At 33.7% G+C, this 11,993-nt stretch overlaps 1 protein-coding gene and 1 pseudogene across 1 annotated transcript; one reads left to right on the top strand and one right to left on the bottom strand.

Moving 5' to 3' along the window:
- Positions 1-2,358: 2,358 nt before the first annotated feature.
- LOC120126248 (pre-mRNA-splicing factor cwf23-like) lies at positions 2,359-4,966 on the top strand. The gene is made up of 5 exons (XM_039144483.1): positions 2,359-2,796; positions 2,964-3,038; positions 3,444-3,583; positions 4,126-4,254; positions 4,631-4,966. Exons 1-5 carry the CDS (start codon positions 2,532-2,534, stop codon positions 4,832-4,834), a joined length of 813 nt encoding a protein of 270 aa, XP_039000414.1. The 5' UTR covers positions 2,359-2,531; the 3' UTR covers positions 4,835-4,966.
- Positions 4,967-5,608: 642 nt separating this feature from the next.
- On the bottom strand, positions 5,609-8,012 carry LOC120126249 (annotated as a pseudogene).
- Between the last annotated feature and the right edge of the window lie 3,981 nt (positions 8,013-11,993).

Genomic DNA, 11,993 nt, shown 5'->3' with positions numbered 1-11,993 from the left:
ATTCCAAAGTCAAAGATGAACAAATAAAAATCCACTTTCCACCTTTTCCCTTGCAAATTTTCAAAAACTACATTTAGTCACTAAATTTTCCAATTTAAGCTAAATATGTAAAATCCACTTCAATTCCACTTATCCACATTAAATTTCACTATTATAAAATTTAGAAAGAATATTTCTAACCTTTATTTATCATCATTCAAATTTTCGTAAAATTTCGGTTCAATCCGATTATCTAGTTTTCTTTCGGACTTTACTGTTTTATAGCTTTTAACACAAATTTCGGATCAAAATTCTAATTCACACGAAAACATCATTTTTGAGGTTGAACTATTCATTTATGAGTATTAAACTTTCTTAACTTTTAAAAATTATCCTTTTGGTCCCTAAACTTTTTTAACTTTCTACTTTAGCTACTAAACTTTCAAAATTTACGTTTTGGTCACTAATCAAAATTTGGGGTATTAAAATTCTTTCGCCTTAATAAAAAATAATCCTCAAATTTTTAATACGTATCTAATGTAGATAGATGAAAAAATTGTTTTTTTTTTCATACTTTGTGCTCTTTTCTTTTTAAATCTGAACAAGACTTTTGTCATTTGACAATTAACTTGAGATTATCTTAAATAAACTTTACCTATTACAAAGTCCATTCCATTAATTCATTCCCATTCCCACTAAGGGATGGAAATCACTTACAACAATCCAGAAAACACTTAATGTTTTACTTTAACTTGTTGGCATGACATGCATTTTAAACAAACTTGGTGATAGCTCTTTTCATACCTACCGATAGTATCAACTCTTTCCTCGATAATATATACATCCATTAACTTAATTTCATGGTCTTTGGTTTCACGTTTTCTACTTATCATGTCTTTTACAAGCACTTTTCATCCTTTCTTTGAAGATCCTATATTAAATCTAACAACATAGGCTTTAACTTTAATTCCGCAATCAAAGCACCATCTCTCTTTAAAGGCAATCACATATTCAAACTCTCAAAACAAAAATGTCTTTCAGCTTTATTGTATCATTTACCACATTAGCATTTCCTGGTGGTAGTCGATAAGCACGTCATCATTTTTTAAGGAATTCAATCCATTTCCTTTATTTTCACTCCTTCAAGTAACACATACTTTTGTCTTTTGAGATCAATATAAATATAACATCACTCACTGACGGTATATCTATGAAATGAACACAACTCATGCTAACTCAAGATCACGAGTCAAATAATTTCTTCCATGATTCTTAATTTCTATAAAGCATAAGCCATAACTTGTCCTTTTGCATAAACTCACATCCCAAATCTTTATGAAACACACCACTATAGATCACATAGTCTTTTCCAGATTGGATTACACTAACACTAGGCTTCTATCGGTATTCTCTTTAATATCTTGAAATTTTCTTGTCACCTATCAATCTAATTAAATAACACATCTTTTCGTTTGTACTTTCCTAAAGTCTATTTTTATCCCCTCAACTAAAACCACATGGCTAAGAAATGCAATTTTAGAAAAAAAAAACTCACATTTTATCAACTTAACATACAATTCTTTCTCTCGAAGAATTGGGAGAATCATACAAAAATATGCATCATATTCTTCTTTAGTCTTAAAATAGACCATATTATCATCGATGAACACTATCATCAATTAGTCCTAGTATAATTGAAATACTCAGTTTATCAAAATCATAAATGTCGCAGGAAAATTCGTTAAACCAAACGACTTTACCATAAACTTGTAGCATTCATATTGAGTCTTGAAAGCTTTCTTAGGATGATCTTCTTCCTAAATTTGTAGCTGATAATATCTAGATCGGAGATTAATATAGATCGAACATTAAAAATGAAAAGTATTTAAAATTAAGAAAATATTACTAACGATTTTTAAAATATAAAATATTTTTAAATCACTAAAAATACAAAATCAGAACAAATGTAAAATAATAATAAAATATATTTAAAATCTGTTAAATTTTTTAATTATTTTTTATTATTATTGTGATATTATCTTATAGTGATATATCGTTAACTTTTTTACCAGCTGGTGACCAAAATATAACTAAAACATAACTGTAGATATAATATTAATAAAATAATTGAATGAACAAACCAGAAATTAAGTAACAGATGAGTGGCCAAATAGATAGTTTACCCCAAAATAATTTTAGTAACCGACTAACTTTCAGCTTCGTCCACAAATTTCCCGGTAAAAAGAATTAAAATATTTATTTTTACATGAAAATGGCAATAATTTTAGCCAGGAAAAAAATAACACAAAATATTCATTTTTTTAATTTAAATTCAGTCAGATTCAAATTTTCGTTATATGAGCCTCTTCACTTCCTTCACGTCTTCTTCCCCGTGTTTCTTTTGCAGTCTGCCTATTCTGCCATGCAAAATCCCAATTCTAATCGATAAAACCCTAAATTCTTAATTTCGAAAATTTTATTTTCGTTTCCTTTGATTTTAATTTCTAATAATCCAAGCTCAAGCTCCCAAAAAGAAGAAGAAAAAAAAGGAAATGAGCAATTTGAGGACAGCTTGTAGACCGCACATGGTCTTTTCTTCGTTGATGTGTAGTAGCAGGCTCTTCCACCTCCATCAAGCACGATCCAGAAGTAGGGTTTCCTTTCGAAACCCTGATTTCAGGTCGTCTTCGTTCTCTCCGTGGTTCCATTTGTCCAGAAATTTGAGCAGGAAGGAACCGTGGTTTCGGGCCAATCAAAGGAGAACTGCCGTTAGGGCATCGAATTGGTCCGACCAAAAATCTCCCTATGAAACTCTTGGTAATTTTTTTAACCCTTGTGCGTTGTTAGCTTGATGAACACAGCGCCGTTATTATTAATATTTTTTGGTTTGGTTATTTTCCAGAATTAGAAATGGTTTTTTTTTCTGGGTTTGCTAATTGATAAATATATATAATTATATTGGAACTTTGATTTGTAAACAACAGAGTTAGAAAGGGATGCTGATGAAGAACAGATCAAGACTGCATACAGACGTTTGGCCAAATTTTATCACCCTGATGGTATGTGTCTCTTTAAGTTTCATAAGTGAAAATTTGTGTGTGGTTTCAGTAATAGGTCAATTCTTTTCAAGTATTTGCTGTCGTTATGGTTTCAGTATTAGACTGCTAGGTTATGTGGTATAGGGTTATTTTATTCTTGGGAATCATTTGGGGTATTCCTCTTGGTAGGACATTTCCCCTGTGAAATTCATTTAACTGCATTAAATAAGAACTCGGCATCTGGGACTGTTGAGAGGAGAGTGTAATAATGTTATGTTGGAGAACTTAACCAGTTGGCTTCAGGATTCCTTTTGGATGCTATTATAGATGTGTTTATCTGGTTTACTGAAAATTTGTTTCCGTTTCACTGGTTTCCTAAAATTTTTGGCATCTGTTCTTACTAACTGGTCAATTTTCAATTTGAAGTGTATGATGGTAAAGGAGCTCTTGAAGAAGGTGAAACTGCTGAAGAAAGATTCATCAAGATTCAAGCTGCTTATGAATTGCTCGTAGACGTGGAGAGACGGAGGCAGTATGATATGGATAACCGAGTCAATCCAATGAAGGTAAGATATGCATTTTCTATGGAATTGAAATTTGGAACTTGGTCTACTTAGATGATGTACATTTTCTAAGTGATTTATCATTGCTTTTTGTCCTTTTTTTGTTTATGAAATTGAAGATTCTATGAGCAGAATGAGGGATCTAATATCCTCAATCCAAATTTATATCATAATTTTATATTATAAAACCGTGCTGTTTCCCCTTTATATAAATATATGTTTTATTGACTTGGTTCTTACGATTCTTAATCAAGCACAACTTGAGTCAGACTTCCTACTAATTTTTGTTTCCAAAGCCTATATGGTACCCACACCTTTTTTCTTTGAAACAAAATTCCTTATATTGGTTTCTTTGAATAAAAAATGACTTATCAAGTGGAAACGTGCTGGTGATATTAAAGACGTATGATTAAATGGTTTACTACAGTGAGCATTCCAGTTATTCACAAAATTTGTGTTCAGCACAACTTGAATTATTCTCCCCTTATTTTACTTTGTGTGAGTTCTTTAAGAGTGGAATTTCCTAATTTTCTCCTTTATTCCAGGCATCAGAAGCATGGATGGAGTGGCTTATAAAAAAGAGAAAAGCTTGGGATCAGCGAGGAGATATGGCTGTCTCAGCTTGGGAGCAGCGCGAGCTAAATCTTCGTGTTCGCCGTCTTTCTCGTTCTAAGGTAACAAACAATTTCTAAAATTTCTCTAACAGTGTAACTGTATCAGGGTGGACTTTCTAAACATTGACTGGTTCACCATCGAATTTATGGTAAGTTTTAGTGTTGTACACACTGTAGAGCGGTAGATTCTAATAAAAGTACACATGGTCTAGAATTGAAGAAATAGATTGCCATTTTTAGAATTTGATCTTTGAGCTTCAAACTAATTCCAGAATTGTGACTCAAAGTCCGTAAGACTTGGTATTATATTACTCTTTTCCGTTACCTATACACGACTGACTTCACATCATTATTTTATATTTCAGTTAAACAGATGGTGTCTCTCTCCAATATAGTTACTGCACAAACTAAAACTTGTATTTGGGTGGAATTTCAGATAGATCCTGATGAAGAAAGAAAAATATTGGCGAAAGAGAAAAAAGCATCAATAGAACACTTCAACAACACTCTTAAACGGCATACCCTAGTGATAAAGAAAAGGGATTTGATGCGAAAGAAAGCAGAAGAGAAGAAAAAGGTCATAAGTCAGCGTTTAGCTGCAGAAGGCCTTGAGCTTGATACAGATGATGAATCTCAGTAGGAAATGTTGTACATATGGCCCGGCCCCCTACTAAATTCTTTACGTAGAACTTTCTTCGATCCCCACGCATATTCGCATATACATACTTCTGTGCTTAAACGAAAGGCAAAAAGAGGAAATGTATAAAATTGTGTCAAGTTTTAAGGAAATGTTATTCCTGGTTAAGTTCCCTTCTCTCCACTATTTTGAATGGTGGATGTATGTGCTGTGCTGTGTTCTGTTGGATGTATGCAACAACATGGACCGGTGCATCCAGTGGCTGATGACCTTGTGAAGTGAATATAGAGGGTGACCGGTTTAACTTTTCGACTTGCACCTACCCAATTTTTACAGGTCTGGATGTGAGCCACTTTTTTAACTATTCGGATAATAGATTACCCGGTTATAAACAATTAAACACTCCTAGTTCTGATTGTCTTGTAGGCTTGCTAGTTGCTGTTTGGTGGGCTACGAAAATAGAGCGTCTGCATCATTCCAAAGGACTTGATTGTTGTTGTCATGCTACAATGTATAGATTTTGTCATGAGATTGGAACTTGGGTCTTTCAACATTCTGGATAGTATTATTTTTGCTCAATCCCATTTCTTTATAGTTGTTAATTAACGAAGAAGAGTCGATGGAAAACAATCGATTACAAACTTAGTAACAGTGATTGAAATTAAACAATTTGTTAGACTGTGTAACAGACTAACATTAAAGAAAAACTACATTAACGCAGAATTTCAGATGATAAAAGTGTGATCTTGGGAGCTATGTTGTATCAGGGGAAGGTCATGCTTACCTAGAGATCATGTGCTAGCATCTTTAATGTATGTTGAGTGTTTCTTCACAAGGAGTTCAATCAGTGGATCCTCCACATCAGACCCCGGTCGATTCTTATCCCGGCAAACTAAAACATTTCCGTTTTCTGTGACTACCGTGACCTCCTCTTTCCGGGTATAACTCATTCGCTACAACTGAATGCATTTTGTACTTTTTCAGAGCCATATTGGCCTTCTCTAGGAGAATTTTTGAATCCGTCTCGAGCTGTTGATCAAAACCAGATAAAACAGAACCAATGAATTCATTATACATAATGCTAAAGAGCATTCGTTTCAATAACCTCTTTTAATCAGTCCTGGCTTCCAAAGCAGACGATGAAGTGAGTGCACCACCATGTCTTACCTTGAAGGATATGCAGAAGGCCATCGGAGTCCATTCCGTCCTCAGCACCGAGAGCATCTTCGGGACTTGCATAAGTCGCATGTCTAAAGGGCCAGATGCTGACTGAATCTTGTGCTCTGCCTGTGCAATTAATCAGTCTTTTTCCCAAAAGAAAATAGAGATGCATAAAAGATTATTCAAATGAAAACTATATCAGTCCAGAAAAGGAAGATAATTTTATCATATCAAATCATTACCATTCTCTTCCAAGGAACGTAAAAGTCAGAGACGGCAGCAGCAAGATAAAACATTGCTCGACGCTCAAGGCTTCTCATTGATGATGCAATCATTCTTAACATCTTCTCTAGCAAGAAAAGACCATTCAAGTTATCAGAGATGATTGTTGTGTAGGATTAACTTAACAATATTTTCGGTGTAATACCAAATAGTATACTTAAAAGCTATTATCTAATGACCATGAGAACTATATGATTACCAAATATGAAGAAAACTGAAAAAGTACAGTGCCCGACATTCTCGCCCCATTTATTCAGGAACATAACGAGGCCATGGCCTCTGTCAAAGCTATCATTTTGCTTTGCAAAAAGCAAAGATAAGAGGCCATTTAGAGACAATTTATATGAAGTTATCTTAACCAAAAAGGTAGCTCACCCATGAAAAAGGCCAAAGGGGTATAGAAAGGGCCTAAGTTGTGAATATATTTAAACCTACAATTCGTAATGTGTAATTAATATGAACTTCAAGGAGTCATATGAAAGCTTATCGAAGCCAACCTGAAGATACTCGAATATGGTTGTAAAGGGTAGCTTCAAAAGGAGACCACCAGCTACTGCCTGCAACAAAATGCAAAGAAGCCAACTGTTAAAGCAATGTTGATTCGGTTTGCAATCATGAACCAAAAGAGCCAAAAGCTAGATCAAAGATGAAAAGTAGAGGAAGATTAATTAGTAATATTAACAGCCCATACAGCATGATGGTTCCTAATAGCACCCTTCACTGCTTCGGAATGTGATTGCCGCACTGAAATATTAGACATAACCCAATAACCTCAGTAGGAAATAACAACACATAATACCATATATCGCAGGCAAAAGTTGACAGATCAATGTCTTAAAATATATTATAAAAACAGCATGGAATACAGAAGTGAATTTCTATAATTCTATTACCTATGACAGAAAATAACATATCCAAAGCCATTATAATGCATTCAAGTTATGGCCAATGTCGAAGTATTGAACAAAGAGAAACAGTCCACTAAAAATGTATAATTTGAGGTAAAGATAATCCACAAACCTTGAAAATCGGAATCATCAGCGAGCTCAAAACATTCCAGCAAAGGATCCTCAGGAAGAGACCTGCATTATGGCTGGCAGGTTCCTCTACACGCACAGAAGTTGAAGAATCAATACAAACATCTGTTGAACACAACCACAAAATAACCAAACATAAATAAACAATCATCCAAAATGAAATTCACCTCCTATACAAAAATATGACCTTGTATCCAGCCTTGATAAGATACCTGCAGAAAAGAAATCCAATCAGTTAAAAAAACAGCAAAACCTTCAATCAAATATCCCAACTCATTCAGATATTATTTATATTACTTACTCTGTAGAAGCTGCTCCTCTATTCCCTGAACTAAAATTATCGATATACCGAACACACCGCTGCTCCAGAGGAACCGTGGTTCCGCCAGATGTCACACACACAACCCTCCTCCCTTTTCCATCAGGGAATTTCAAAATGGTATATAAATACGTATAAACAAGCAGTAGGGGAATACACGTACACAATTGATTAGCCACAAGATCTTGTACCTGAAGATGGAGAATCGAGCTGGACGAATTGATTCAATTTGTCGGCGATTTTAACGGAATCTTTAAGCGGAGGAGCTGACTCAAAGAACGAGTTGATCTCCTCGTGAAGAGTCGCGGAACCCATTCTAAATTACCCTAGTATAAAACAAAGAAATTCAACACAAGATGCAAAATAAATCGTAGCTAAAACAAGATTGCCATCCCTAAGTGAAATGAATTGGTAGAGAAACTAACCTTAAAAGAAAGGAAATAATAATGGATAAACAAGAAGCTGAAAATAAAAACACCGGCGATAGGATGTGTACTATAAATAGGATAATCATAGGGATCCCACCAAACTATGGTTAATCCTTTCGAATTTCTTTTATATTTGGAATTTCAATACATCTTATCATTCAATGTTAATTTTTTGATATCATGAATAGAGCGACTTAAGTGATAAAAATTATTATTTTAAAAAATTATTATATTAAAATAAGTTTAAAGTTTAATAATAAAAAAATATTTATAATAATATTTTAATTAAATTATATATTTATAATTTTTAAAAGAAAAAATGAATTATTTGTAATCAAATTCATAATTAAATAACCTAATGATTAATTTATCTACAAATTTAAAAGCTAATTAACAATATAAAATAAAATAAAATAAAATAATACAATATAATATAATATATTAGTATTGGCGGCTCTAAATTTAATGTTGACTGCTATGATATGTTCAACGGAAATAAACCAGTATTGGCGGCTTTAAATTTAATTTAGGGACGTATCCTTAAAATTTTCAAATTCACTTATATTATATATTATTTTTTTATATTTTTATATTTTTTATTAATTATTTAATTTTGTTCACTTTAAAATTTTATAATTATATATCTTTTAAAATTTTAGTATAACTTTTTAAATTCACACTCAAACTTTCTAATTAAGTGAAGAGTAACTTTTAGTATGATCATCCATATATTTAAGTTGTTTTCTATAAAAAAAAATTAGGGTAAAGTATACAAATAGTCTCTAAATTTTTAGGATACTTGTATTTTGGTCACTCAACTTTTAAAAATTATAATACAATCATTGAACTTTTAGTCCGTTTTCATTTTGATCCCTACCGTTACCCCCGGTCAGTTTTTATTGACGTGGAACTTAACTCCGTTAAATTCCCTTCTTCTTCTTCTTCAAGCTATCTATCTTTTTCTTTTTTCTAGGGGTGAACGTTCGATCGAGTCGAGTCAAAAAATTTCGAGTTATTCGAGTTGACGAGTCCTATTTCATAACTCGGAGTTGACTTGAAATTTTTTCGAGTCGAGTCGAGTCAAATATTTGAGTTTTTATTTAAATTTAATTATAAATTTTTACAATATTATGATATTATTTTAATCTAATTTAAATTGTATTTTATAACCATATATATAATACATGTATATTTTTTCGTATTTTCTTCATATGTGATTTATATGTTGTTATGTTTGGCATGTAAATTGTCAAATTTGGCAAGTTGGAAAATTCATCTTTGGTAGGTGGCCAACTTTGCACATGGGAATTTCATCTTGGTTGGTGGCAACTTATTGGAAAATTCATCTTTGGTAGGTGGTCAACTTTGCACATGAGAATTTCATCTTTGGTCCATAAAATATTATGTTATTTATAAGTTTAGTCCTTAAAACTCAACTATAAATAGGCCTAAGTATTTCATTAGAAATCATCCCAAAAACAAGTTCTCTTTTCCATTTGTTTTCTTCATTCTCTCACTTTGAGAATTCTAAAGAATTTCATTTGTTGTAATATTTGTTGATAGTGAAGTTATCATCCGATGTGGTGCCTGAGGAGTATACGATATTCTCGTCGAACCACGTAAATGTGGTGTGTTATCTCCTTTATTGTTCATTATTCGGTTTTTCCATTGTGTTTCAATAATCAATAGTTTGGCGGGTTTGTCTGCTGTGCAACCTTTTGTGTTTTAGATCTTGACATTTCAGATCAAGTTTGAAACTACGTTCGTGTGGGAAATAACCTAGTTTCCCCAACAATTGGTATCTAGAGCTTCGGTTGAGGTTATCCTGGTGGTCTCGTTGCTGAAAGGATACAGTTTGTGCTATTGAATATTGTTCGTTAAAATTAAAATGCCAAAATACAGATCAGTTGAGACATTAAGCTCTTCATCTGGACCGGTGAGGAGTGTAATGTCAAATGCAAACTTCTCGATGGAGTTGTTCGATGGATCTGATCATTTTGGCATGTGGCAAGGCGAGGTGTTAGACACTTTATTCTAACAAGGTCTAGACATCGCCATTGAGAAAAAAAACCCGTAGATATGGAGGAGAAAGAATGGGGAACAATCAATCGTTTGGCGTGCAATACGATTCTAACTTGTCTTTCTAGGGAGCATAAGTATGATTACAAGAACGAGACTTTTACAAGTAAGATGTGGAAAGCATTGGAGGAAAAACTCCTTAAGAAAAGTTCTAAGAATCGTCTCTACATGAAAAAAAGATTGTTCAGATTTGATTATCAACCAGGCACCAGTATGAATGAACACATCATTGTGTTCAATGAGCTAGTGGCAGACTTATTGAGCATTGATGAAACCTTCAAATTTGAAGATTTAGCTTTGATGTTGTTGTCATCTCTTCCAGATGAATTTGAGCACCTTGAGACAACGTTACTTCATGGTAAGGATAATGTTACCCTTAAAGATGTAACTGCTGCTTTGTATAGTTATGAGCTCAGGAAGAAAACCAAGAATGAGAGCAAGTACGGAGCAGCAAAGGATATGGTGGCAAGAGGTCGCTCGAAAAGTCAAAAGCCAAAGTGGAGAAGGAGATCAAAGTCGAAGTCCAGACTGGGAAAAGATGAATGTGCCTTTTGTCATAAGAAAGGCTATTAGAAGAAAGATTGTCTGAAGCTGAAGAAGAAAGGAAAAGCTGCTCCAGATGCATGTGTTGCAGAGCATGATGCAAATAACTCAGACATATCATTAGTTGCTTCATCAACAACATTCCATTCAAATGAGCGGATATTAGATTCGGGTTGTACCTATTATATATCCCCTAATCAGGAGTGGTTCTCCGATTTAGTAGAACTAAATGCAGGAGTTGTTTATATGGACAATGACAATACTTGTAAAACTATTGGGATAGGTTCAATTTGATTGAAGAATCAAGATAGATCAACTAGAGTTCTGAATGATGTCTGATACGTGTCCAGTTTGAAGAAAAATCTCAGCTCGTTGGGAGCCTTGGAATCCAAAGGCTTAGTAGTCACTATGAGAGATGGAGTTTTAAAAGTCACATCTGGCATACTTGTGATGATGAAGGGCATCAGGAAAAATAATTTGTATTACTACCAAGGTAGTACAATTATTGGAGCAATTGCAGCAGCTTCCGAAGGTGATGATTTGGACACAACCCAGTTGTGGCATATGCGGTTGAGACATGCTGGAGAGAAATCCTTGTAAATTCTGGCAAAGAAAGGATTGTTGAAAGGTGTAAATGCTTGAAAATTGAAATTTTGCGAGCATTGTGTTCTGGGAAAGCAGAAGATAGTGAAGTTTGGCACCACTATACATAATACAAAAGGTATTGTGGATTATATTCACTCATATGTATGAGGTCCTTCAAAGACACCGTCTTTGGGAGGAAACCATTATTTTGCAACTTTTGTAGATGATTTTTCCAGAAGAGTTTGGGTGTATCCAATGAAGTCTAAAGATGAAGTGCTCATAATTTTCCTTAAATGGAAAAATATGATCGAGAACCAGACTGGTAGAAAGATCAAACGTCTTAGGACGGACAATGAAGGGGAATATAAAAGTGACCCATTCTTTGACGTTTGCAGCGAGTATAGTATTGTTTGAAACTTTACTGATAGAAATACACCACAACAGAATGGGGTGGCAGAGCGTATGAATCGAACATTATTAGAGAAAGTTCGGTGTATGCTATCTAATATTGGGTTAGGCAAGTCATTTTGGGCTGAGGTTGTGACATATGCTGGCCATCTTATCAATCGTCTTCCATCATTAGCGATAGGAGGAAAAACACCATTGGAGGTATGGTCTGGAAAACCTTCTACTAATTATGATTCTTTACATGTATTTGGATCCAATGCTTATTATCATATGAATGAATACAAGCTTGATCCGAGAGCAAAGAAGACTCTCTTTATGGA

Source organism: Hibiscus syriacus, unplaced genomic scaffold (assembly GCF_006381635.1).
Source record: "Hibiscus syriacus cultivar Baekdansim isolate YM2019G1 unplaced genomic scaffold, ASM638163v2 tig00110457_pilon, whole genome shotgun sequence".
Classification (NCBI taxonomy): Eukaryota; Viridiplantae; Streptophyta; class Magnoliopsida; order Malvales; family Malvaceae; genus Hibiscus; species Hibiscus syriacus.
The sequence above is the reverse complement of the archived record's forward strand: the minus strand, read 5'-3'. Positions and strand labels throughout refer to the sequence as shown.

Coding starts and splice junctions, on each gene's coding strand:
- LOC120126248 (XM_039144483.1), top strand. CDS start 2,532: ATGAGCAATTTGAGGACAGCTTGTAGACCGCACATGGTCTTTTCTTCG. Junction 3,584..4,125: donor ACCGAGTCAATCCAATGAAG/GTAAGATATGCA, acceptor CCTTTATTCCAG/GCATCAGAAGCATGGATGGA. Junction 4,255..4,630: donor GCCGTCTTTCTCGTTCTAAG/GTAACAAACAAT, acceptor GTGGAATTTCAG/ATAGATCCTGATGAAGAAAG.